This window comes from Kryptolebias marmoratus, linkage group LG14 (genome assembly GCF_001649575.2).
Source record: "Kryptolebias marmoratus isolate JLee-2015 linkage group LG14, ASM164957v2, whole genome shotgun sequence".
Lineage (NCBI taxonomy): Eukaryota > Metazoa > Chordata > Actinopteri > Cyprinodontiformes > Rivulidae > Kryptolebias > Kryptolebias marmoratus.
The window spans coordinates 15,937,203-15,965,201 of record NC_051443.1 but is presented as its reverse complement, the minus strand read 5'-3'; the positions used below and the strand labels follow the sequence as shown (position 1 = coordinate 15,965,201).

General features: G+C 41.9%; 3 protein-coding genes across 8 annotated transcripts; 2 read left to right on the top strand and 1 right to left on the bottom strand.

The window, feature by feature from the left end:
- The first annotated feature begins 864 nt into the window (after positions 1-864).
- On the top strand, positions 865-6,152 carry bspry (B-box and SPRY domain containing). The gene is made up of 6 exons (XM_017407557.3): positions 865-1,381; positions 1,792-1,890; positions 4,232-4,462; positions 4,555-4,580; positions 4,672-4,796; positions 5,276-6,152. The coding sequence occupies exons 1-6, from the start codon at positions 980-982 to the stop codon at positions 5,809-5,811; spliced, it is 1,419 nt and encodes a 472-aa protein (XP_017263046.1). The 5' UTR covers positions 865-979; the 3' UTR covers positions 5,812-6,152.
- A 3,998-nt stretch (positions 6,153-10,150) lies between these two features.
- coq4 (coenzyme Q4 homolog (S. cerevisiae)) lies at positions 10,151-15,577 on the bottom strand. Its single transcript, XM_017407543.3, has 7 exons — positions 15,471-15,577; positions 13,764-13,919; positions 12,673-12,769; positions 12,482-12,584; positions 12,266-12,395; positions 11,773-11,866; positions 10,151-10,655 (listed from the first exon to the last, which is right to left on the bottom strand). Exons 1-7 carry the CDS (start codon positions 15,535-15,537, stop codon positions 10,478-10,480), a joined length of 825 nt encoding a protein of 274 aa, XP_017263032.1. The 5' UTR covers positions 15,538-15,577; the 3' UTR covers positions 10,151-10,477.
- A 588-nt stretch (positions 15,578-16,165) lies between these two features.
- Positions 16,166-27,611, top strand: traf2b (Tnf receptor-associated factor 2b). 6 transcript variants are annotated; one of them, XM_017407470.3, is made up of 11 exons: positions 16,166-16,318; positions 20,604-20,808; positions 22,022-22,100; positions 22,304-22,402; positions 24,128-24,289; positions 24,370-24,444; positions 24,769-24,843; positions 25,637-25,849; positions 25,932-26,235; positions 26,477-26,625; positions 26,727-27,611. In XM_017407470.3, the coding sequence occupies exons 2-11, from the start codon at positions 20,633-20,635 to the stop codon at positions 26,943-26,945; spliced, it is 1,551 nt and encodes a 516-aa protein (XP_017262959.1). In that variant the 5' UTR covers positions 16,166-16,318; positions 20,604-20,632; the 3' UTR covers positions 26,946-27,611. The 6 variants fall into 6 exon arrangements, with proteins under 6 accessions (XP_017262959.1, XP_017262958.1, XP_037835262.1 ...); XM_017407469.3 differs by having other exon boundaries at positions 16,261-16,356; XM_037979334.1 differs by lacking the exon at positions 16,166-16,318 and adding an exon at positions 16,756-16,777.
- Positions 27,612-27,999: the final 388 nt, after the last annotated feature.

Genomic DNA, 27,999 nt, shown 5'->3' with positions numbered 1-27,999 from the left:
ACTGGTCTTCATGACTTTTAAGTGAACTCCATTAAAGCCATAACAGCTGTCAAAATATGCAAGTTTTCAATGTTTTTGATTTGTATTTTTTGTATATTTGTATCATGTACTATAAAAAAATAACTGCTGAATATGTATCATTCACCACCAAAGGTCTACCACATAAAAATCAGCTAAGTCACGTTTTATTGCCAACAATTCCGAGTTGTTTGTTTATATTCAAACACTGATGAGTTCACTTCGGACCGTTTTGAGTCGGTAAAATAATCCCCGGATGTAAGCAGAGTCAGAGGGAGAATGATGGAATCAGAGACGCCAGGTGGAAAGAGAAAAGGTAAAGTTCTTCTTCTGATGAAAAGAAACGGCGTCTAAAAGCCTTGGGGACGAGTCGACAGAAGCCGAGTCATTCTGGTGGAGGAAATCGAGCGGTGGAGAGCGCTTCATCTGGAAATGAGCCTGATCGGCGAATTCAGTTGTAAACAAAAGCAAGGAGTATTTGCTGTTTTCTAACGCAATTTTTACAGAAAAAAATCCCCCCTGATGAATTTGATTTACATTAAGCCCAAAACACTCATTTCATGATGGAGAAATTATGTTAAAAGCATAAGAATTCACAGAAAAACTGCACATTTTAACAACTATTATGGCTTTATTTAAAAAGGAAACGGTAACTCATATTCAGTTATTTTTTGTGCCTCAGACCTTACAAACCTTTAAGTTCAAGCGCACATAATGAGTATTGTTATTAAAACAAGCAAAGGGCCCCAAAGGTTATTTCTAGCCCATGCAGGGGCCCTCTGCTTGCTAACTCCTGCCCTGGATGTGCATCACCGTATTTTTTTTTTTTTTAAAAGAGGGCAGACCCGGCTGGAAAGCAGTCTCCCTTCAGCTCTGACCTGTCGTGTCACTTCCGTGTTCCGCTCACCTGTGTCACACCTGTGAGAGCGCAGCTCCCAGCTCCGGTGCACCTGCCGCAGCCATGATGGCCGAGGAGGAGCTCGCGACGTGCCACCTGTCAACCTGCTGCCCGGCGGCCGAGGAGGCTTCAAACAGCCGGGAAGTGGAGCCCATTTTCTCGGCGCTGACCGGCGGGATGACGGCGGCGGGGGACACGGTGTCCGCGGGCACCTGGCGAGGAGGAGGAGGAGGAGGAAGCAGCGGCTGCGCCTCACCCTCACCCTCACCCACCGCCGCCGCCGCCGAAACCGACACCGAGTCCGGGATCTTCTCCGTGGAGAGCGAGGTCTGCGTGGAGCACGAGTCGGAGCTGGACCGGTTCTGCGGCACCGAGCAGAAGCTCGTCTGCTCCCGCTGCGCCACGGCGGGGCCCTGCCGCGGACACACCGTGACCCCGCTGGCCAGCAGGGTCACCGCCGTCCGGGTGAGTCGGGGTTCAAAAGAAAAACCTCCTTTTACCTCAGGAAACTGGGGCGTGTTAGGCCACAGGGGTCATAATGAGATCCAGAGGGGAAATATATGTTTTATCGCTTATATAATTAGTTTCATTTCATGCTCTCCTCACAGGTGGTTTGAACTTTCTTTGAGAAATCCTGATTTCTGTGTTTTTATTCTCTTAGCTTTTAAATGTATGGAAACGGTTAATAATTTTCAAGTTAATAGCCTATTTCTTGGGTGTGCCACTGCTTGTGTTTTTCCTTGCTGATTTGTCTGCCTGGTATTTTAAAGGACAGGATTTTCTTGTTGTCGAACTCGCTGAGGATGTTCTCTGAGCTTTTCTAGATTCCCAAGACTCAGACAGAGTGTGTGTGTGTGTTTTCCTTTCCCTTGCAGAACCAGCTGGTGGATGTGTGTGAGAAAATGCAGCTGCAAGCTCTGAGGATTGATAAGTTTATCGAGCAGACTCTGGAAGCCAAAAAGCAAAAGCTTCAGGTGAGAAATGCTGGCTCAGGTAGGGGAAACAAAAGAAGCCCGATTCACAAGCTTCAAAGTGATCTGATGTTTATACTGTGGGTATCTGGGGGGCCAAAACACAACTAAAATTCATTTGCAGCAATTTCAATAATAGAAATCCAGTTTAATTTATGTAACATCGAAGAAAAGACCAGTTTAAGTATTGATAAATGATTTTTGTAACAGTCTTTTTAGCCATTTTAGCATCTGAAGCACATAAAAGAGATTTTTCCCGTCATAAACAGTCAACCTTGGACAATGTAGCGTAAACCGTGAGCTTTGCCTCTCAGCTCAGCTCAGATTTGTCGGTCCATCTCACGCTCCATCTTACCAGTCTGGTGAACAAGACGTTCCACCTTTGTCCGGTTGAGAACCATCGCCTCGGACTTAGAGGAGCTGCTTCACACTCTGCTGCGAAACCGCCCCGGTGCTCACTGAAGATCGTGGCGCGAAGACGCCAACAGAACTGTGACACCCCCTCCCCACCCTGACTCCACCTTAAGAACCTGTCCACGAACGCCACGAACGGGATCGGAGACGAGGGGCAGCCCTGATGGAGTCCAACCTGGCACCGAGAGTGCGCTCGACTTTGTGCCGAGGAAGAGGACAGAGCTCCGGCTTTGGTAATAAAGGAACCAGAAATCCCCCCCCACAGAACGCCTTGAGGAACATGTTATCTCCAAGTCCACAAAACACATCTAGACTGGAAAAGCAAACTCCCACAATCCTCTTAGCAACTCCGCAAGGGTGATGATCTGGTCCACTGTTCCACAGCCGGAATGAAAACCACGCTGCTCCTCCTGAACCCGAGGTTCGACAGTCGCTCAAAACCTTCCAACACCCTGGAGTAAACTCTCCCCTGGAGGCTGAGGAGTGTGATCCCCAAATAGTTGGAACACACCCTCCAGTAATCACGGTCTGCCACTCCGTAGCCATTGTCCCGGCTCTCCATGTGACCCTGGGGGACATGTTAACCACAACAGCTCCACAACATCCAGAGCCTTCATCCACTCCTGGTTTCTCCTCCCCCGGGAGTGTCCTCCTGCTTTTCTGACTACCTTGGCAACCCCTGCCATGGTTATAGACCGGAGATCCTCAAAGTTTTCCTTCCACTGCTAAAAATATCTCCAACTTCAGGTCATCAGCTCCACACCCAAGCTAAGCACAGCCTGGAACGGAGCCCGCTTTCCTTTTTGGATTTGTTGAACCTCCTTCAAGCCAACCAAAAGTCCTTCTCCGTTATATGATAACAAACATCTTTTTATTTTGAACACTTTTCTTTAAATATCAACTTCTGAGCCCCAGAACAGCCTTACAGACAGACTGCTATGATGTCAGCGGAACAAGACGAATTTAAAATGCCCCACCACGGCTGAAATTATAAAAACACCCGCTGCAGTAAAGCTCTGAGCACTTTTATTTCTTAACGTATTTACAATGAGAGGGAGCCGCTCATCGTGTACTTTCACAGGTGAGGAAAACATGTTTGTTTTAGTTCAGATGCTCGAATTCCCGAACAAGGACTCAGCAGCATGAAAAAGTGGAACCACTTATCGTCTGAGCCCACTCAGAGAATCTGTGACCTTCTTGTTGCGTTAAGGACCTCTTAGAGTTCATGCGTTGTCCCTGTTTTCTTTGGCTAAACCCAAATGTAGCCAAGTTGTTGTTTTTTTTTATTCGCAGCAGTTACTTAAGAGTGCTTCTTTTACATTTAGGACTCCATCAGTTTTTTTGTTTATTCTCATCCGTGTTAAAACGTCAAGCCTTTTCTCAGCAGACCCTAAACCTTTACAGCTTTATTTATAATCTAATGAAGCTTGGTGGCGAGCTGAGTAGAGAAACCTTTTAAATCTCGTTTCAGATCCTCATGATCTTCTTCAGAGCAAGAAAAAGTTCTTTGCAGCTCGTGCAATATTGTTTTTGGTCCCTCTTTTGCTTTTGACTGAAATTGGTGAACTGCATCGACCAGAGTAACTTTATTTATCACAAGAAACGTTGTTTTCCATCCATACATCTGATTTTTAACCAGGTAAACCTTTCTTTAAATGAAAGAAACAAGAGTGTACCATCATAACGCAGCAGAATTACAGTATTAGAAAAGTAACTCAAAACATTTTTACCAAATCAAGCAAAAAGTAAAGAATTAAAGATCTAATGTGCTTTAAAGGGATGCATATCGCCCTCTATGTCATACCACAGTTTTAAACTAAGATCTTCTTGTGATGAGAAAGGACAGAGTGTTAGCTCTGTGGTCAAACTTGCGATGCTGTGAGATCTCGTTGTCACCGGCGTGGACCCTTTCTCCTGCGTCTCCTGACAGGCGGCGGCGAGCAGGGCGAGGGAGCAGGTGCTGGCTCAGGTCAGCGCCACGCGGGAAGCCCTGGAAAGGGAGGAGCAGCGCGCCCTGGAGGAGGTGCAGAGGGAGCAGGAGCGCGTGGAGCAGTGCCTCCTCACCCAGAGGGCCCACTGGGGCCAGGCTCTGACCAGTCTGTCGCAGACGCGCGCCCGCCTGGTGCACACGCTGACGCACACAGCAGACGCCCAGCTGGTGGTGAGAGGCCGCGGGCATTTATCGTACTTTAATAACCTGATAATTACTGTGTCAGTTCCTGATTAATTACCTTCTTCCTGCTTTTATTGCAGACTAGTGTCCAAGAGATTGCTGAAAGGTACCTTTTTTAACTCTATATGCATTTTTTTTTCCTCCGTCAGGAGAGGGAGGCGTCATATTTCATACCTGTGCGTGTGTGTTTGTGTCAGGGTGGAGGAGGCCGAGGGGGTCGGGGAGCCCTGCGACACGGAGCAGCTCAACCTGAACCCAGCCTGTGCCGACAGCAAGCTGCTGAGGGGTCTGTGGGCAACTGCGCTGCTGCTCGGCCCTAACGGTTTGTAGATTTTTTTTTTTGGTGCTAAAAACTTAAACTCATACAGAAGATTATTAGACACACTGATGGTTTGGGTAAAATAAAGAGCTGGGGAAGTTTGGAATTGAACATGTTAAACTAAAGTTCAGTTGAGATTATTAAACATCTATCAAATATCTAATTGTTGTTGTTTTTATATCCATAATCATATATTTCTTCTTGGTTAAGATCAATTTACTTTGAGCCAGAACCCTTTTTTGCTAAATATCAACTGCACTGTTTTTTTGTCTTTAAAATTAAAAGAAAATAGGGAAAAGTTTTATCATTCAAAAGCATCATTATAGAATCATAAATAAAACCTGAAAACCCATTACTTCCTGTGTTTGTAGGTTAGTTTAAATACTAGGAGACACATTAAGTGACTTTGAAAACTTTAATTAGTGTTTGTGTGGGAGTGTGGATGCCAAACAAAAGGAAAATGTTTCCTTCTCCCCACACAGCGTACGGATCCCCTCTCCTGAAGTTTGACGAGCGCACAGTGAGCCCCCTCCTCTCCCTCTCCGACGACCTACGAACTTTGACCTTCCTCCAAAAGAAGCCCCGTCACTCTCCGCCCTACGACCCATCCCGCTTTGACTCTTGGCCCAACGCTCTGGGCTCCCTGCCCGTGTCCTCCGGCACCCACAGCTGGGTGGTGGACGTGGGTCAGAGCGGCGCCTTCAAGGTCGGGGTCTGCTACGCCTCCCTGGAGCGCAAAGGTTCCGGGAACGAGGCCCGACTGGGCTACAACGCCCAGTCCTGGGCGCTGTCCCGCTACGACGACGAGTACTCGTACTGCCACGCGGGAAAGAAGGTGCCCCTGCAGGTGGTGAGGAGACCCCAGAGGATCGGCCTCCTTGTCGACTGGCCCTGTCAGACGCTGCTGTTTTACGAGCCAGACTCCTGCGCTGTGCTGTACGCCGTCACGCAACACTTCAGCGACCCGCTGCTGCCGGCGTTCGCCGTAACGGACCGCAGCATCACCATCCTGCACTGACAGGCCGAGCGGGGTCGTAGCTCCGTCTGCGCAGCAGGGACAACTTCTAACAGCGCCAGTTTTTATTTATTTTTACCATTTCATTTTGTAATGTTTTTAGTCAGTAATTAGTTTTAAATCTTTTATATGTTGATCGTATTGTAGTGCCATAATGTAAAGACACTGACTGACAAAGATTGTTTTTGTTTGTGATAAGAGGACAGTGGAGTTAAGCTGTGTAAGAAAAAAAAAATCTTGGTTGATCCAGGTTTTAAACATTGTGACCCAAAAAAAGAAGCAATTTTGTAATATTATAATTTTGTTTCCTTATATTCTAAGTAAACTGATTATTACAAACCTTTTCTTCTGATTTCTAGTCTTAAATGTTTCCCATGAGCTAATTTTAGAATTTCTTATCTATTTATGTTGCAGCTTACAGGACAGAAATTCACTCCAGTAAATGTACTATTTTCTGTTTTTATTAGACATGACATTTATAGGCCAGTTTACAGTCATAAAAACTTCACTCTTTACTCTTGACCGAATCCTTATATAGAAAGGTAGCATTAACCAAGTCATTTAAAATGTAAAAGGAGGTTAAACAAGATGTAGACATGCAGTGAAGATGAATTTGTTGGTACTTTTCCACAATAATATAAAAAAAAAATCCAAAAATCTCTGAAATTACCTAGTTTTATGGCATCTCTTATTGTTTATTCTGCATTTAACACAAGTCAGACTTTTCTTTGATTGAGCTGAATATTTCATATAATCAAATGTTTTTAAGATTCATAACGAGCTGTAAAGAGGAAGCAAACTTTCAGCAGTATCTTCAACAAACCACCAGGGGGCAGCCTCGTCTGTGAACAAATTTACAACACAAGATATAAAACATATTGTTTCCTGTTTCTCATCAGTGGAAGATGAGGTTTTTCATTTCAGAACCCCGGACAGCTACAAACAGACAAAAACTCAGACTTTGCCTGTTTATATATTATGTTTGTTGGTTTGAATCTTCTTTTTCTTTCATCTGCTTCCTTTTCAGGGGTCGCCACGGCGAGTCATCCTCGTCCATTTGTCTTCTGTGTCCTCTGTCCTCACTCCAACTCCCTCCATGTCCTCTCTAACTGCACCCATAAACCTTCTCTTTGTCTTTTTCCTGGCAGCTGCATCTCTATCATCCTTCTACCAATATCCCCACTGTCCCTCCTCTGCACATGTCCAAACCATCTCAGTCTGGCCTCTCTAACTTTATCTCCCAGTCCTTCAACCTGTGCTGGACCTCTGATGACCTCATTCCTAATCCTGTCCATCCTCGTCCCTCCCAAGGAGAACCTCAACATCTTCAGTTCTGTCCCTTCCAGTTCTGTCTCGTCTTTTTGTCTCCTAACCATACAACATAGCTGCTCTCACCGCTGTCTTGTAAACCTTTTCCTTTGACCTTTGCTGCCACCCTTTTATCACAAATCACTCCTGAAACCTTTCTCCATCCTGCCTGGACTCTTCTTCACCTCTTTACCACAGCCCCTGTCTTCCTGGACATCGACCCTAAGTACTTGAAGTCCTGCAATTAAAGCAAAACATTAGAAATAGGCTATGTTTTTATTTAATTGTGTTAAAACTGAAGTATCATTTTACTCCAGTGGCACTTTGTGTGAACAAAAACTGAGCTTGTAACTCTACAGTAAACGGCTTTCCAGCAGAATAATGCTGCGTTTTGTCCCTAATTGTCTTATTTAAAGGAGCATTTAAAGTGAGATATCTGGCCTGTGCTGAGTTCCAATCCCTTTTCGGGAAGGGGATTGTGGGCTTCTAAGCTCACGCTGTCAAAAGCAACTGTAAAAAAGACGTATAAAGACGGTTATCTGTTGCACGTCTCAAGATCCCAGCTTATTACCATAAAAGGAATTGAATGTATTTGAATCTATACTGTTAAAGTCCGTCCCAGTGGGATGTGTGTGTGTTATTCCACAGCTGGGTGTGGTAAATGTTTATAAAAAGAAGCAGCCCCGAGAGGAACGGGGGGATTTCACTGATTGGGACAGAAATCTTGATTTGGCACAGACTCTTTTATATTGAATAAGCTCTTATTGTTCAAGAATAACTTGTCTGTAAAGTCATTTCTTTGATCATTGCATCGCTGCAATTATGAATACACCCAGAAGAACATCCACCATTTGAAGACACTTCAAAAGAAAAACAATGTCAGGGTGGTAAACTCCTTCATTACATGAAATGTAACGAGTCATTTAACACAAACTATCTGACTTTACAAACAAACCCTGAAGTTGTGGCAGCATCTAAAATGTAAAACAACAAAATGAGCCCCAAGCTCCTGAAGTTTCACCTCCAGGAGGCGCCACATAATTGCAATTTGCTGGGTTAAATAACAAAATTTAGTTTTTATAACCTAACTTCAGTTACATGTGGGCTATAGATAAAAATTGCTGGAGGTTTAAAGGGACCACGGGCATTTATTTGTAAAGTTTTTCCCCATCAACTTCCTAATTTCAGCGAGCATTTTGTTTCTCAGGCTCAGGATAAAAAAGCTGCTTTTGTTTGGTTAATGATCCAAACTACTCTCAGGGATGCTCGATTTAGGACTACGAGCAGTTACTTTATACTTTATCTCCTCGTTCTTGCATTTTTTTCTGGAAAAAGTGCAGAAAAGGAGGCATGATTTAACTTCTGTTGTCTTTTCACAGTGTTTCATTAAACACTGGTTTCAGTTGTGAACAAAAAATACTTTTCACACTAAAACTGTCACATTTCTAATTCTCTTATCCATATTTTTGGCTTTGAGACAAAGCTAATGCTGCCTTTACTCATACTACAGCCTGGAACGATGAGCCAATCAGACGATATCTTACATGTGCACAAGTGGACCCATTATTCTCTCCCGTGTCTCTAATTACCAAAGATTATCTGTTTGACAGGCGCTGACTTCTCGCTTAATATGACCCTCAAGGTATGGAAGTAGCTCTAATAAATACTGCATATTTTTAGCATCATATTCTGACAAACAGTTTGAGATTCTGGCAGCTTTATGAGGACCGAAGTTGTAAAAAAAAAGGGCTGAATCTGGCCTGCAGGCCGCTCGTTGAACAGGCCTGATCTGAAACAATCACAGATTTGAGCTACGTCATTTGGTAGTTACTGCAAATTTAACTAAACATAAATCAAAACAATAAATAATTTAAAAAAAAGAAACAAAACAAAGCATCCTCATTGGAAGTAGTGACGGGATTCATAGCTCTTTGGGACCCATCACTACTTGGAAGATATTTTCTTCACAAAAGAGCAAATTAAAGACTGTTGTCACAAAAATTAAATATAAACAGCTTTCAGCATTACCATTTGTTATTACAATTTACTCAGATCGCTTGAAATACTGTAAGTTGGCATCAAATTCATTAGAAATTTTATTCAGATATTTGGGTTTTTCTCATTTGCATCCTATTTAATTTAATTTCTGTTTACAGTTTGCACAATATACCTTTAGGAACTGGTTGGTATAAAAAAATTATGCCTTTTTTTTTTTCTAAAATGGACTGTCATACCTCGCCTTCTGCATCGGCTTCCCACAACCCCGAACTGGAACAAGTAGAGTCATTGAATGGTTGAATTTTTCCACAAATTACTTATGTTTTCACATAAAGTTTGACACCAAATGATGAACTGCAACCCATCTTTCCTAAAAAAAAGACTTCAGCACTGAGGGTCAACATCTGATTGTTGACCGTTTGCAGGTTCTTGCAGAGCAGCGTTTCTCTGAATATTCTATAACTCTTGTTCCTTAGCTTCTCTCCACACTTCTTAGGAGAAAATGTCCTTATTTCAAATTTTTGATTTGTTTAAAAATAAAGTTGGTCAATAAAGACAGAAAAATTGCTTCCTTTGTGCTTGAATCTGTTAAAAGACTTTCAGTTGCGTTTTAGAAAACTTCACAAATTCTCAGGAAGTAGAGTTTGGACTATATATGTGTGTAACCTTTAAAGCGAAGTCTTTGAATGAGAAAAAGAAGGCGGTTATGGTTATAATTTCTCCGTCACACACCTGTACAGAGTTTTACTTTCTGTTGAAGTCATTATTTCTGTAAAAAGCAGCTGTCACAGTTTGTGGCGACAGAGTCAAAAGGTCAACAGCTGCTACTTTCCCACTTCTCAGTAACAGCAGGTGCAAATTAGAGGTTTTTATTTTCCGCCATCAGTAAATCAGAAATACATCGAGTTTAAAATACATCGACCCCAAATTTAGTCAAATTCTGGCCAAAAAGAAAGAAACTACTTGATCCATTTCAGTACTTATCTTCAAATCTGACTGTATTTAATATAAAAGAATAATGCGTGGAATAGTGGAGATGATTTAGACTTGAAATTTAATTTTGCTCATATAATTACAACAACAGATTCTTGACTGAAGGCCTGTTGAACCAGGCCTGCAGTCAAACAATAACAGAAAAAATTAAATGAAACCTTTCGCGCGCAGACGCTGACTAACATTTCATAAAACACAGAACTGGGATGCAAGCTGGACTTAGCCAGACTTTGCAAAGAACGAAGTTTCCCCATTTCCTCTGGATAATTACATCAGTCCTAAAGAGAAACTCCACAGTTTCACCCTTTAAATTCAGTCTTTCTTCTTTTTATTACAAACAGCTCCTGGAGGTTTTTTTTTTTTTTTAAAATCAGGTGTTCTTCTTCTTTGTCAAACCGACAGGTGGCGGCTCGATGTTGAGCTCTCGTCTGAGGTCCTCCAGGTCCTGCTCCCACCGCCTCTCGTAAAAGACGCTGAGGACGCACCGGGCTCTCCAGCCGCTCCGCAGGGCCCAGGGGCCCAAAGGTGTGAGCAGAGATTGTAAACGGCTGAGGCAGGGACACGGAAAAAAGTGAGGAATGTGAGCGTTACACAACATTTAACAGATAAACCTGATGTTCTCCTAATTAATGAACTACAGATGAGTTTCAACACGTTGGGAATTCACAGGTAAGGAATGAGGAAGATTGACTGATTTACAGTCAAAAAAAACTATGATTTACTGGCACCCGTTCAACGTTCAGTTTGAAGTATTTCCTCTTTCACTATCAACTGGAACTTGGAACAGAGCTGAGAACATAAAGCCAGAGTTTATATGAAGTCACGGCAGATTTTATTTCCAGTTATCTCAGTAATCCAGCCACGCACGCGGTACGGTCCAACGTCTGTGAGTCAACGTTTGAACGCAGAGCATCATCAGTTCGTATCGCTAACGGTAGTTAGCCGGGCTGCTGAGCACAACTATTGGCAAACCCTGCTGGTTTTCTGAGTAGGAACTGGAACACGGTTAGAGCTTGGGGACACGACTTTCAGAGTCTTTACAGATCCTGAGAACCCGTGGAGAACACACTAACGGGCTGGTTTCTGCAGATTGTTGTACGACGAATGAAAGGCTGAGGATCGCACCATTAAAAACTGCTTTAGTCGGTCATATCCCGGATCTGACCTCCAACTTGCGAGGTACATTAAACGCAGCATAAGTGCTGTTATTTCAAGTGTCCTGATGGATCCTTTAAGCCCTGAATTTTGCCTCTCAGGCAACACAAGCTTATAACTTGCCACCTGGCACATTCATTATAAACAACCACTTAAAATCAACAACCACCTAAATAAAAAAATATAAGAATTACAGTAGGATCTGCTATAGTAGGCACAGCATAGGACCTCCTAAATGTAACATAACTATTAAAAGTGAAGTTGATAATGAAGTTTATTTAAAGGTATTTGACCACTAGTTGACTGTAGAGTCCTTATAGATGCTGTTTGAAGCCTAAAGTCAGTCATATCTTCTCTCTAAAAGTAACCTAAGGCTCTAAAGGATAAGAATATTGACAATTGTTTAAAATTAGAATGACATTTTGATCAGTTTCCTTTGCTTTGAAGTGCAACAACATCATTCCTCCTACGAATGTGCTAGCCAACGTGTCAAACCCGTGGACGTTTCACCTCGCGTTCAGGCGGAGCGGTCCCAGCAAAGCTCCCAAAGCGCACATGGGAAGCCCCGTCTGAGCAGCCTCGAACCATTTCACCGCCACTTCGCCTGAAAGCAGCAGGAAGAGACGGGGAGAGAAACATTCAAATTCGAGATGAAAAGGAAAGAAACAGACAAATCAGTCAACAGGAAAGATCTGGTGCAGAAAACTCTCATTCAGAAACCTTTCTTCCCCTCCCCCTTTTTTTTTTGCACTGAAAGTCACGCCTCGAGATTTTTAGCAGCTTCACTGTAATAAGGTTTGCTCAGAAGAATAGAAACTCAGATCAACAGTTTACCGAAAAAGGCAGATTTAAGCTGAAAAGAGCTAAAAATACAAAGGGGAAGCAACAAAATGAGAATACTGCTAAAACCCCCCAGCTATATCATCAATAATGATTCAGTGTTTTGCTTCGGACTTCCTAAAGTTGACTGAAGAGTTCAAAGGTCAGTGTTGCTCCGACTCACCCAGCATGTTGGTGGGCATGCCCAGTAAAGTGTGCAGCAAGTCGTGCACCTCCCTGTACCGCAGCATGACATAAGCCAGCTCCTCGTCGTCCACAAACTTCACCTCCGCCCTCGAGTCAGGCGTCACACTCTGTCATGAGACGCAACGGCACAAGCGTAAGTTACCGCGCCAGCTTCCACCGGGCCGAGTTTTGCGGCGCGTCGGCGAGCGCTCACGTTGTCCTCCAGGAAACGGAGGTACTCTCTCCCGAAGGAACCGTCGGGCAGCGAGGCCATGGCTTCCAGGTCCAGCGTGGACAGTCGGATCTTCGGCCTTTCTCTGCGGTGACAAAGCAAGGCGAAACTTACTAACAGAGCAGAAGGTACTTAAAAAAAAAATGTTACCGGATAGTTTTAGAAAGACTCACGTTAGGACCAGGTAACCTTCGGGGTCATTTCTCATCCTGTCCCTGAGATTTATAAGCGCCAAGTGTCCGGTGGTCTCGCCAAGCACGGCGACCATGTCTGCAACGTTCGCAGAAACCTTTTTTTAGTCATCCAACGTTGTGAGAAATGTAGCATATTTCTGCAACACTTAAAATGCTGTTTTAGTTTGCAGTTAACTGAAATTCCTGCTGTTTGGCAAAGAATAAGTAAGCTTTAATTTATCTAAATAAACAGCAGAAGCACAGCCACCAGCTTTTAAATTCATCATTTCTTAAATTGCACTAAAACAGCTGTCATGGTCTGCGGTATCTTCCTGGGAGTTCCCCCCACCCCAAGTCTGAAAATCTGCCTGTCTGCCCAAACGTGAAGTAATCTGAAATATTTTGAAATGACTTAACAATTTTACCTGGTTGAACCGGTTGCTTACTAGAAATGAGGAGTAAAAAAAAGCAAGGTAATTTCTGACGCTGCAGGACATACTGTAGATCAGGAGTGACTCTTTACGGACACATGTGGTCTGAACCTCTCATTTCTGTTTTAAATACAATTCTGAAGGACATGAAAAAGGTCTCTGGAGATAGAGGGTTATGATAACTCAGAACATCTGCAACGATCTGAATACCATTTACAAAAACTAAAAGGACAGTTTTGGTGAGATGGTTTCATTTTCTGATGGAAAAAAAAAAGGTTATAATGTTCACGTCCTGAAGGACTCAATAATCTTTAATAACTCTTGCTTTTATTCCTACATGTTTGATGTGTTACTCTCACTTAAAACCAAATAAACATGAGTATTAAAATGAAAAGTTTAACTACCAAAAACATCAAGTTCCTACAGTTTAGTACTAACAAGAGTACCACCGATGGTACATAATACACAATAATAATGATAGGTAACAGTTTAGTTTTGATCTTACACTGTCACTTTATACAACTAATGGATATATAAGAATAAGTTCTTAGGAATTCTGCTTCAGAAGAGGAGCCTTTAAAATAAAAAACATCAGAAAAGTGAGACGAAAAGGACAATGTTTTCACCGAAGTGCAGCAACCATGATGCTGAGAGTCTTACCGTGTCTGTAAGGGTTCTGCAGGGCCGCCACACCGGATCCAACGGCCAGCAGGGCTTTCTGCAGGTGGGTGGTGTGGATGTGACCAGGGTACAAGCCCTCATAGTGGCCGTACGTAAGCCGAGCATGACCCGTGTGCAGCGGGCGGACACACAACGCTGAGACAAAGGTGGAGCGGCATTAGAAACTGGACATAGGCAAAGCATTTATTCTGTTTCTGTGAAATGCTCGATCACATCCATCACTCATCCACTCATCGTAAATATTGTTTTTGTTGTCAGGTCTGAGCAGAGACGATCTTTGGTTTTGGTGACGTTTTTTGCACTAGAATGATTCACACACCTGTGTAAAATGGTTTTAACAAAACACTGAAAAAGCAGCGAATATACAAATAAAACCTCAGGGACGAATGTCCTCAAGTCTGGCTACTTGAAAGCAAAAATGCCATAAATGAGGAGCAGCTCAAGACTTTTGCACAGTTAGGGACATCTAAATAACTTGGAGGCATAATTAAGTACAAGTGAGTAAAATTAACCATTTATCAAATGGCAATAAAATGCAAACTCCTGTTTCTTGCAAATATTATTTATAATTTACTTATTTTTACAATGCTTGACCAAAAAAAGAAAAATAGTAAAATATTTATATCTTTTGGCCTACTTTGAGCTTTGATTATAAACTAATCCAACCAAACAGCTTCCATATGAAGATTAAATGTCAAAATGTTTATTTATGGTCAGAGCTGCATGAATTTTTCATTTAACCTGGAAGAGTCGGACTGCTGCTTAACATCCTGGACATCTGGAACCAAAAAGACCAACTAAAATGTAAATAATCTCTCATTTTTATTAACCTTTTTTCACAACTTGAGCCTGGTGAATCCTGGCCCAAAACGCTGAGTTCTGTTCACATAGCATTTTTGTTCCTGCTCTCCCTTTCATTATTAGGATATTCTTCAAGCTCCACCAAATCAAATTAAAAAAAAATTAAGTTAAGTATGCACGCGTCTTGCTCCAGGTTTTAATGTGTTGGAAGGTTTCTAATTTTATTTTAGGAGTTTTAATAGTTACCTTGGTTGTTTTGTGTGTTTGATTGCAAACTAATAACTTAATCCTTCTGAAACAAAACGTGATTTATACAACCACATTGCCAACATGCTTATTAACAATAAAAACTTCTTTATTTAGGCTTTGACATTTTGAACAAATTCAGTATTTTTAGGCTTCTATTTACCTTATTTACTGGAAATCTTTTCTATTAAGTTGGTGTGTTTAAGCAGTGTACTTCTCATTAGCAACTATTACTGCTGTTACTTCACAGAATATATGATAAACTAACCATTTAAACTAAAGAAAACAGCCTTATAGCGCTCAAAGTCTGAAGGTTTTATAACCAAAACAAGTGAAAGTCATTCACACAGCATCTCTCTTACTGTCTGTATATTTCTACACGTTTTGCTCATACTTGTAAGGCACCTAAAATAACTAAAGTTGGTGTATTTTAGTGAGAAGAAAGTGATTTTTTTTTCTGAATAAACGAACAAATTAACTCATGTTCTCCAGATTTAGCTAATGGTTACACAGCAGGAGCGTCAACAAGCTAACTTCGACAAAGCTTAAGGTCACGACACAAAAGGCGAGCTCATAAACAGGTTCATTTCTAAACAAAACACGGGTAAAAACGCACAGAAGAGCAATATTAGCTCATACCTTTCGAGTTTAAAGCGTGCTGTCTCTGCTTTAGCCGTGTGATGGGCTTACAACAGCGTAGCCACATCTTTGAAAAGTGCGCATGCGCTGCCTCACTTCCGGGATCGCTCGGCCGAGTGTTCGAGAATTCATAAAGGATGAAAAGCAAGGATAAAAAAAATAAGCCCAGGTGCCTTTGATTCAGCTTAGTAACGCTGAATTAGAGTTTTTATAGCAGAGCCAAGTTTTGATTTTTAATTATGTGCATACACATATAGCATGCCAGTACAGTTCAAAGTAATTATGCTAAGGTTGACACTTTTGATTATAATAATTATGCCTCATATTTGATTTGTTTTAGCTTCTACAGACTCTATCATCACTCCTTCCTTGACACTTGTCGTCACGCCAGCTGACCGACAATGAACGGGCCGAGTCCTCTCTTGGATGTAAATTTAAAAAAAACTTGGACATAGTGTATTTTGTTTCTTTCCGCTGTATTATTTGAACATACAGCAGCAAAGTAAGAACACCTGGATTTTTATTGAACCTTAAACTTCAACTGCGACCAGTCACCAAGAGGCGTTCGCTTCGTTTCCACTTCCGCTTCATTTTCCTGTTTCTAATTATGTTGACAGTCTATCATTATACAACTATGAGGGAAGTTCCCCGTATTTAAACACACATATATATTTTTGGCTCGTGTTTTATTCTGAGTACTGAATAAACACGCATTATTGTAAATGAATCGGTATGCCGAACCCGGCTCGAGTCGTTCACTAAACGAGCCGTTCACTTTGAGCCAGCTCGGCAGTAACGGACACGCTGTTGAGCTACGCTTCGTCCTGGTGGACTTCTGTCGGGGAAAAGTAAGCGAAACTAAATATATAACACAGGTTAAGAAAACGTAAGACCATTTTCTTTCTTCAATTCCTGTGCTTTAGACGAGAGTTGTCGTGTTGCTTTGTACGTTATTAACACAAAGGAGTCGGCCGGCCGAGTTCCTCGCTAACCGAGTCAGTTAGCAGCTAGCTGGCCGAGCGGTTAAAAGCCGTTAAATAAATAAGTTTCTGGTTAGCTTAGCTCCGAGGTTAGCATCGCAAAGTTGAGGAAGTGCTCATGCAAATGCGGCAAGGCTGAGTTGTTTGCGCCATTGTTTTTTTTTTTTAATTATTATTTCTTTGGTTTTCTTGTAGCGGGAACAGAAGCGGTAAATAAAAATAAAAAATACAGGTGAAATTATCGGAGCTTGAAGACATGTCTCTGGTTTTGTTTTGAGAACGGTATCCTATCTGCTCCTTACTTCTCCTGTGGGACTTTTTCAAATGGTAAGTGGGCGGTGACTGCATGATGAGACAAATACTGGGGTAGGGAGGTGGCGGTATAAGGGCGAGAACTGACGGAGCTTGGGTGAGTTAAGCGTCATTACTTTGTCGAGGTTTCAGCGCACCGGGGGTAGTCACACAAACAAGTATTGAGCAACAATTTGACAGTCAAGGCAGAGCGACCAGAGACTGTTTTTTTCCCTCCTGACTTATTCCAGCTCCGGACAGCTGCTAGGCTTATTTAAGTGAGACAAAACCTTAGATTTGAAGGCGGAAGGGAGGTGTCTGGTGGTTGTATTTGCTTCACAGGTTGGCATGTTTGGTGTGTTGAAGTGAGGAGAAACTATCAGCTTGTGTCTGACTCACAGTGGTAATTATTATAAGTCGTTTCCAAACTGAGAGAGCACAGCTTGTTTGGCGCCTCTTAGACGCGGTGGTTCGTGTGTTGAAACCTTGTTTTGAGTCACCAGATTCTGCCCCCTTTTTTTAAAACAGCTTGTGAAATAAGACTTAAGAGATTTCCCAAGTTTCAGCAGCAGTGAACCTCATAGCCTGTCAGTTTCAGAGAATACCACCAGTAAGGCAGTTCCAGTAAAAGTGAGTATCCAGCCTTTAGATTGGGTTTCTGCTCGGAACTGATAAGAAATGCTCTAGTCAGTCAATTACGCACAAAAACTTGTGAGCTTTGGCTCAGGTTACTGGCACAGGACGTCCAGTCTTGGTAGTCATAGTTAAATTAGGTTTAGGAGAAGTTGTGAATCACATGGAGCTGAAAACCTTTTAACGAGTCCAAATGCGAGTTGGAATATTATTTTTACACATGTAATATCATCAGCTGTGAGTCCCACGATGAGAGTAAAACACTTTTCATGGGCTTGATTGCAAAAGTTGTGCTTTGATCTTTTGTTTTTATTTTAATGGTTTCATTTTTCTATTTTCTGAACTTGATTTTAAAGAGCAGATTCCTAGACAGAGGATTTCAATATGTTCTTCTTGTCTTGTCAGCAAAAAGAAGTGCAAACTGCAGGATGTAGCATGTTTGAAATCGATCCCTGTCATTTCCTTGTGATTGTTGCTTCGTTTTGTGTTTGGATTTCACCAAAATGATTTTGTTTTTTACAATTTAAAGCCTGTTTTCTTCGTCCCCACAAAAAAATTTCCTTGTGTTTAAGTTATGAAAACTACCTATTTTATTTCTGTCGTAATGTGTCAGTATGATGACATCTGCTTTTTATGGAAATAAAAATTTAAACACCCCACTCATTTTTCACGAGATCTTTTTATGTACAAAGAAACAGTCAGACATTTCCAGATAAAGGGTTGTTTTTTTTTTACAGGTTATGTACTGATCTTGATAAAGAGATAAAATCATTGTCTCAACATGCTCCATAGCCTGATCAGTGACATCAGCTTGAATTAAAGTTTCTGCTCATTTCAAATTTCACACAAAGTCACATTGTTTTGGGAGATTTTTTTGAATGAGGTATAAGGAAATGACAAGATGTCCTCAATTTGGTTTGTCAGGAAAAGGACAATGGTCCAGTTTATTTATGTTTTGGTTCTGCATTTTTGTTAGGTTTCCTGGCATTTTATGGGAGTGTACTTCTGCTCATTGAACAGCTCAGCCCCACACCCAGCTGTTTAACGAGTCAAAGTGCAAGAAGCAAAAGAGCAGATGTCATATCTAAATGTTCGGCTCACTTCTCGCTGCTAGAAGCTGGTGTGAAATGTCTTCCTTTAAAGGTTTTACACATTGTAGCAGCAATATGAAGGTAAATGTGTTGTTTTATTTGGAAATAAAAGCTGCAGACTTGTGGGACTTTATCACTCTGTAAATATTAGTTTGTTAGCACATCCACCAGGTGGCAATAATGAGACGAAATGGTTCAAATTAGTGGTTTTAAAGGTCCAATCTGCAGAGTAAGAATGCACTTTATTATCGGGTTTGGGTTGGTCTGTTAACGTCGAACTACATCAGCACTAAATGCAAAAACTATGTCGTTCCGAGTGAGTGAGTAAATAAACACAGCAGTTCTTATTTTTACGCGAGGCTAAGGTAACAGAGGTGTACCAAGAAACATTTTGTTCCATTTCTGCCAGCAGATCTACAGTGAATACCATTTTAAAAATACATTGTATCAGTTAAAATTGATCTCAACTGATGAACGTCCTTTAGGGCAGGGGTCCCCATCCCCCGGGTCGCGGACCGGTACCAGTCCGTGGGTTATTTGGTACCAGGTCGCAGAAAAAGAATAATTAACTTACAGTATTTCTGTTTTTTTATTTTCGAAGTCTGAATGACATTTATTTTGAAAAATGACCGGATTGTCTCCTCTACATCTGTCTCTGACTCACTCTTGATGTACGTCAAATCGCTTGTCTAGGTCACGTGATAAAAACAAATAATAATGATAATGCTACCGCTAAAAACAAACCCACAAGCAACAAAATGAGTAAAAACCAAACATCTGGAAGCCCTAGATGGGACCGTCTCATTACTGAGAAACAGGCTCAGTGCTCCCACTGATTCAGCGTTATGGGGAGCTGTATTCTTTGTGCACTATATATTTGTGGTGTCTCTTATTTTGAAGGGCATGTTTAAACATCGCCATATTGACCAGAGAACATCGGGGGGAGGAGAGGGTGTTATTCATGTTGATAACGCAACACCAGGGCGCAGCTAACAAAGCTGCGAGGACACATTAGACTTACGTTTATTATGTTTTAAAAAATACCCCCGTTTTCATGCCACTCGAATCATTTTATTTTGTTTTATTTATTCGCCACACCTTTAAAGGCAGGTCCGTGAAAATACTGTCTGATAATGAACCGGTCCGTGAAGCTAAAAAGGTTGGGGACCGCTGCTTTAGGGGGTTAACGCAGAGAGCTCAGTGACCACTAGATGGCAGCAAATAGAGCACTATTTGCTTATTTTTACGTACCAAACAAAAAGAATGCGTATTCTCGGTCCACTCTATTTATCTTACATCATAGCGGATGTTGTTGTGTGTCAAAGTTTGAACAATTAGAAGAACGTTCTTTTCCTAATAAGGGAACATAGCACGTATGCGTGCTATGTCGCTTGACTGCATGTTTACTCTGGAACGCTGACTTTGACAAGGATAACAACCCGTCCTTTGTGTTTCCACCCCCATGTTTGAATCATGTAAATATTTAATCAGTAGGGGATTCACTGGTCAACGATATCCTGTGTTTTACCATTCACAAAAGACGGTGTTTTAAGTAGATACATTATTATAACATGAAGCATAGGTGTTTTGGGTATTTAATCTTTTACTTTATGGTGAAATATTTCAACATTCTCACGCCCTTTAGGTTTGTGTAATAACAGGTTTTGCAGTGACAGCTCACCATTACTGTGCAATCATTTACCTAAGGGCTTGGACATAGATGACTTTTAAAAATGTATCTGAGAAGTAAATTACCAGTTCAAACAAGAGAACAGAAAACACAGCGATAGATACGTTACAGATCTAAAACGGTGTTCAAAAACTCTCAATCCTGTCATTTTCAATCTTATTTTTATTAAAAATTATTTATTTGCATAACCTTTCATTTTGATGCACAGCGTCATCGCGTACACAGGTTAAAGCTTTCATTTGCTAAATGGCAAAGTGTTTTTTTGGGGGGGGGTTTCAGAACAAACATATCCCTCTTTCAGAATGTGTCTAATGTGGCGCTTGGGAACTAATAAGAAGAACTGCAATTCATTCTGCGGCGGTACATGCTGACCTGTTTTTAGGTTAGAGTTATCTAGCAAAGAGTCGTTTGAGAGCTAACAGAAGCTTAATGTTGCTTTTGTTCACAGCTGATCCAGCATCAGATTAATGGAGAAGGATGGCGCGCATCTCTTTGGACTGTCCGAACTCTTTGCCAGGGATCCCCCTCAGCGTGCTGTCGGTGCCCATGGAGAATAAATACAAATGTCAGCAGTGTCTCCAGGTCCTGAGGAAACCTGTTCAGGCTCAGTGTGGCCACCGCTTCTGTGTTCACTGCTTCAAGCAGCTCACCAGGTAGACCGGAGGTCCTCAGACCACCCGCAAGCGTTTGAACCCCCTCCTCCCTCTGTCTCGTAGTGCTTACCTGTTGTTTTCCACTGGACATGCCTCGGTGCATCTTTTGTTCCTATCTCTGCTCAAATTTGGGACTTTTAAATTTTTTTTTGCACCCATTAACACATTGCAGACTCATCCCTCACATGGCTGCTGTCTTTAAGTCTCATATCAGTGAATCACAAGGATCCAGCCATGCCTACTGGCCTCGCTGACTCATTCTAAGGTGTTTATTGTTCTTTTTCTTCTCACAGATTCACAAGCTGTGGATTGTTGCATGAAAATCCACTATAGGTGTTATCTCTCGTTTATAAACAGAGGTCATGCACGTGTATGTTGCACAGCGGTCAAGAAGACCCCTGATCCGTTCGAAAATGCAGAAACGGAACAGAAACGGGGAAGAGATGGGTCTGTACGAACAGATTCAGCACTTCCAACTCCCAAAAGTTGAGTTGTTGCAACTTTACCAGAAATGTAGATTTGCAGTGACCACATTTCTGGTCAGATTTTTGTCCTCTTAGGTCTTATTTGGTGGGTTTGCAAGGATTCTTGTCAAGACCAGCAACTTTTGATCTATGATCCTTGGTTGTTATAGTCTTGATTCAGTGACCAAACGGTGGGGGCCATGTTGAGTGTTTTGCCACTTAGGGGGCATGTCCAAGTGGCAACATGTGTGCATAACCTCTGTTCCTTAAAAGGACCACTAACATTTTCTGAAAGGAATGTAATTTTACTTAAAAATCCATTAAATCAGACATTTGAAGCTTGCCTTCTTGTGGTAAACCCAACATGTTAAAGAAAACACTTGTGAACCTTCTGTTTTGAGTGCTTGTGTCTCGTGAAGTCCCTTCCCGAGGAAAGTACTTCACCTGTTTGAAAAGAAGCAAAACGTTTCTGTCTTCCACCCCCCTGAATTCTTCATATGACAGTTCTACACGTCCCTTTTCGTTTGTGTGTCGCGCTTGTCATTTATCTGCCCTTTAAACCTCCCAAACTTACTAGACTCAGTCTCGCTGCTCTCCTTATGTGACGCTACACGCTCCTTTCCCTTCTGTTGCACCGTTTCATAATTATTATCGCCCTGAACTGCGATCTGTCGGTCAGCAGATCAATGGCTGACAAAAAAGCAGCTGTTTTTTAAGCACCAAATCACAAATCTTGTTTTGTTTATTAGCTCGGGGCCAAAGCCTTGTGAAGCCTGTCAACAAGAGGAGATCTACGAGGAACCCATGTCTATTCTAAACAGTAATGAGGTGAGTAAGAAAAACCCAACATTGTTATTTTGGGAGCAAATAGAGAACCACCCCTCACTCATTTAAAGGAATAAACACAGCCTGATCAAAGTTTGAATGGGGGGGTTTCCAGCACTGCACAATGAGACCCTCTCTTTCTTCTTACAAGTACAAGCACTGTCTTTATGTTCTCCCTGAACGCTTTGTTCCCGATCTCCCGCCAGGCTTTCCCAGATAATGCTGCTGGTCGAGAAATAGCGAGTCTGCCCGCCAGGTGTCTGAACCAGGGCTGCAGCTGGACCGGATCTATAAAAGAATACGAGGTGAGGCGTTAACGTAAGCTCCTCCCTACATTGATTGTGTTATGAGCACATGTTAAGCCTTCTAAACTCCTCGGTTTACTTCATGTATAAATATATATAAAACAGCAGCCTGCGTCTTATCTGCATCTCAGTGTTGCCTCGACTGATAGGTCTTTCAGGTCACGTTTTTCTCTCAAGTCATGCAGCTTAAATTATAGGTCACCAGTGTGGATGAGGCAGTTTCATGGTATGCTTGTAGCATGACAGAAACAGGAAGTGAAACTTAACATGTGGGCTGGAAAGTCCCCTGTATTTAGCTGGGCTATCAACAGCGGAAAGTACCAGAAAGAAAAAAAGCTGTTTAAGTCTGACTATAGAGGATTATCTAATCAGAACCATTTAAAGATAATGAAACTGGTTGAAATAGCAACAAGATTACTGAAACAGAAGAAAAGCCCTGACAGAATTATGTCAGCTGTTTGTATATTCATCTGCTTTAGAGTCTACTAAAAACATTTGTTTATTTAAAAAAAACAAACAGATTCCCCAGTTCTGTGTAGTGGGTGTTTACAGTAAACTTGGTTTTATTTAACCCTTATTATGAGATGCAGTGATGGGAAACTTTTAATGATGTGTTGCCAGGATGTTTCGTTTTCAAAGGGCGCATTATTTTGATAGAGGAGAGCGATTTGCATGCTTTAAAGCGGGATCGGCGCCGCCGCCGATCGAACTTCCTCAGAGGAGAAGCACGTGCTGTGTGTTGGTGACGGCGCATATGAATGAGCATCAATTGATTCGAGGTGTTTAAAAATGTTTGCTCTGCGGTGTGATACACCCACATGCTTGTGTGAATAAGCATAGGCGCACTGTCGCCTATAAACGCTCACAGCTCACAGCTCACAGCTAGCTCTATCTGCTCCAGATCTCGCTAAACTGGAGAAAAAAAAAAAGAGGCTAATTGTGGCGCCTGAGTAACAAGGTGTAAACGGTGACTGGTTGGAAAACGGTTAAAGATGATTCATACAAGTTTCGATCGTACGGTGCAAGATTTTCTAGAGCAGCAAGTTTGGAAACAAAGCATGCAAACGGATAAAACGAACTAACATACCTGAGGTGCGGTTCGCCCGTGTTGTTCTTCATGAAAGAAAAAAAACAACAGTTCGATAGACTCCGCCTCGAAAACCAGGACTGCCCTTCTGTTTTCGCGGTATTTTTGAAAGAAACGAAAAATTTGTTCATCAGCTTTTATATTTTTGAGTATTGCTCTCGGTTCTACGTCCAGTTCCTGTTTTTTGTTTTTGTTCAAAGTGCTCATTTAAATTTTTTTTTTTTTTTTTTAGTTTAGGTGCCTGTATGTCTCCTGTTTGTTACAGAAACATAATAAAAGCTACTCAGTCCCATGACAACAGCATAGTGTTTTTACTGGCTTTTAAAGTCCTTTAAAACCTAATTGCTTTGAAAAAATGAAACCAAAAACCTGTTTGTTCTTATCGCAGATGCCAACCCTTCCTGCACCACACCTTCAACAATTCAGGATCAGTTAAAAAGCTTTTCAATCTCTCACAAAAGATCTATTTGTTTTAATAAAATGCAGTTCAGTCATCCGCCTTAAAGCAGGATGAGCTTTAATGAACCGTTCCACCGTGAAAGACAGCTGTCTGTCTCATGATCTCCTGTCAGGGTGAAAGAATGACGTGAGAGCGGTTTGACATTAAGCTTTTTGTTTGCGTTTGTGTGTTTCCCCAGGCTCAGCACGAAGGCCGCTGCGAGTACGAGCGGGTGCAGTGCGAGGCCTGCCAGGCCTCCGTCCTCCTCAAGGACAAGGACCGGCACAACGAGCGGGAGTGCGAGGAGAGAACTCTGAACTGCAAATACTGCAAAATGACCTTCAACTTTAAGGAGATCAAGGTGAGAAATGCTGGACCAAGCATTGCGAGGCGCCCGTTGGCCGAGTTTACGAGTAACGTCACACGAGATTCTGCTTTCAGGCCCACGATGAGATCTGCCTGAAGTTTCCTTTACAATGCAAAGACTGCGGCAAAAAGAAGATCCCAAGAGAAAAGGTTGGAGCTGATTCAGTTCTTCAACCCTTTTAGACCATTTTTAGTAGATTTAAGGCAGCTTCTACTGACATGAACATAGTCTCTTTAAATACTACACATAAAATTAGACAGAAGATAACGTTAACAACAATTATGTCATAAAACTAACAAATAGTTTCATTTACTGAATAGTGAAACTAACTGGGAAGCCGTACAAAAAGCCTAAAGCCAGACAGTTTCCTTCTGACGGAGCTCCCTGTTTTTGCGCTTCCACTTTTTATTTATTTATGTTGAGCTGACGCTTCTTTAATTCCGAAACCCTCCTTTTGTCCGCTTCATTTTCAGTTTGGCGACCACGTCAAGTCCTGCGCCAAGTCAAAGAGCGCCTGTCCGTTCAGCGAAGTGGGCTGCAAGTCTGTGGTAAGACGAGAGAATCCGCTCCATTTGCATATTTCTGTCAGTCCCGTATGTTTGAGGTATCTGATGGAAACTTTGGCGACCTCTGTAAACGCTGTGAGCATGGCGGGGGTATTTCTTTCTAATTCAGTGGGCGGGGCATAGTTGTTTTTTTTTAAATGTAACGTCACACCTGCAAGCACCAATCAGAGCTTAGAAAGAGTTTAAATCAAAATACAAGTTTGTGCAAAGTTTTTAACCACTCCTAATGGTTTATTTTGCTTTCAAGGATGCCAAACTTTCTTGTAGTCTTTAGAAGAGGTCCTGATTATTTCCTTTTGGCTTTTTGAAGGTATTTCAGAGATATTTTGTTTTAAAAAAGAAGCCACAGTGCAAATAAAATGAGTAAAAAAGCAGCTCAGGTCCAAAGAAAAGACCTTCAGAAAGCATACTAGAGGACTAATAATCAAGACCACTTTGAAATGTTTCAAGAAAGTCTGCCTTCCTGGAATAAAAGTAGAAAGAAACAAAGAATGACTAAAGACTTTTGCACCGTGTGGCATATTGTTGATGCGCTTAATGCTATCAATCTAACATTGATCATTTTCTTTCTTCGTATCAAAAACCTGACTTGAGGAAACATTTTAAAGACCCTTTTACTTTTGTTTGGTATAGTTTTTTCATTATGATGGCTGAATAAGTCTTGATTAATAAAATCAAACAAAACAACCTGACTGAGGAGCTTTTAGGAGTTCATTTTGTCTCTAAAACACAAAAGTTGTTAAAAATTACTTCTTTTTTTTCTGCCTTTTCTCAGATTGAGAACGGGAAGATCAACGAACATGAGCACAGCAGCACCATGGAGCACTTGCGTCTGCTGCTGCCTATGGTTCTGTCCATGACCCGGGCTCGCTCTGAGCCTGCTGGATCCAGCGAGTGGCAGGAGGACTCGGGTCTGGGTCTGTACCGAGCCCCTGAGGAGGGGAGTGGGGCTGCAGTCTCCACACACTCTGTGGACCTGGAGAAAAAAGTAAGCCCCTCCGCTCAGCTTAAGTGCTGCTGATGGCAGATTTCTGTCGAGTCCAGCCCTAAAGGTTCCCGTTCTCCGACAGGTGAGCGCTTTGGAGAACATCGTGTGCGTCCTGAACCGGGAGGTGGAGCGCAGCTCCGTCACCCTGGAGGCTTTCGCTCACCAGCACCGTTTAGACCAAGAAAAGATTGAAAACCTGTCGAACAGAGTGCGGCAGCTGGAGCGGACGGTGACCATGAGAGACTTGCAGCTGTCTGAGACGGAGCAGCTGTTGCGAGAACTGCAGCACTGCACCTTCGACGGCGTGTTTGTGTGGAAAATCACGGACTTCTCACGCCGCAGGCAGGACGCCGTGGCCGGTCGTGCACCTGCGATGTTCTCACCGGGTAAAATGAGACATAATCACCTTTCTAGTTTCAAACGGGGAGGTATCTTATGACCTCAGCGAAAGATTATTACTGAATTTGATCGTGTTTGGGGAGTATGTGGTTAGTATGATGTTACAGCTTGGCGTGCAGAGCGGAGATATTCCAGTCCAGTTTAGCGTTGTTCTTTTGGGCGTGTTCGTGTCACTCCTAAATTTAACAGGGTTGTTTTTTTTTTTTCTCCCTCCCTGTTGTTTTGCAGCGTTCTACTCCAGCAAGTACGGCTACAAAATGTGTCTGAGGCTGTATCTGAACGGCGACGGGACGGGCCGGGGGACGCACCTGTCGCTGTTCTTCGTGGTCATGAAGGGAAAATGTGACGCTCTGCTAAAGTGGCCCTTCAGTCAGAAGGTACCCAGCATTTATGATCAGCGTTAACCCATGAACGGATTGAACCTCAAAGCAAAAACAACTCATTCCCCCCCCCCACCTGTCCTCTGTTGTTTTCCTAGGTGACCCTGATGCTCCTGGATCAGAACAACAGGGAGCACATCATCGACGCCTTCCGACCCGACATCACCTCCACGTCCTTCCAGCGGCCGATCAGTGAGATGAACATCGCCAGCGGCTGCCCTCTCTTCTGCCCGCTGCCCAAACTGGCTGGCAAGAGCCCTTATCTGAGAGATGACACCATTTTCATCAAAGCTATTGTCGACCTCACAGGCTTATAGGGTGCAAACTGTGGAAGTTGCACCGAAATTAAAAAGGTTTTAGTCAGAAAATGAATATTCTATAGATTTATGCATATGTATAAGCAAGGATGAGACTGCTATAACCGTAAACTTAGTAATAAATAACATATGACTATATTAATATATATTATATTTATAATATGATGAACCACTTTGGTTTTTCCAGCTTTGTTACTCCTGTGGAAACTGAGATAAAGCTAACCAGCTATAACTTATTATGAAATATCTTCATACAGTTTAATAATAAACTGTATATTATATAAGACGAAGAACTCTGATTTATGATAAATCATTTTTCACACATAAAACAAAACAAAAAACAAACAAAAAAAAAAGGCAAGTGCTTTACTTTTTCCTAATGCTTTGAGTTCATGCCGTTTGATGAGGCAGACGTCGCTCAAACATCTGTGTTATGCGAAGCAAATAAAATCACATAATTTGATTTTCAGCAAACATCTGCTACCAGTTGTTGCGTTCGCTTGTTAGGAAACGCTATCAACACACGGAGGCGGGGAAACTGTTTACCTTTTGTTTTTTTTAGGTTGTGATTCTGTGATCGTGTCTGCTACACAGAAAAACTCATTGATTAAATGCTCTATTGTCAGATGCACTTAAAGTAAGTCAAATAAAAGCTCTCATACCTCAGATTTGTCTCGTCTTAGACGGTGCGTATTTGTGCAAGCGTTGTCCCTTCAAACATTACACCACTCAATGAAAAACATTGTAAAAAGCGTTTCAACCTTATAAAACTACTGTATTATAGGATATATATGGTGTATATTCACTTCTGTGTAACATCTTTGTATCTTTATTTCATAATGTAAATACAGTAACTGTTCTAGTGTGATGCGCAGAAGGTGATATTTATGCTTATTGATGGTTTCAGTATACAGGTGCTGGTCATAAAATTAGAATATCATGAAAAAGTAGATTGATTTCAGTAATTCCATTTAAAAAGTGAAACTTGTATATTATATTCATACATTACATACAAACTCATATTTCAAATGTTTATTTCGTTTAATTTTGATGA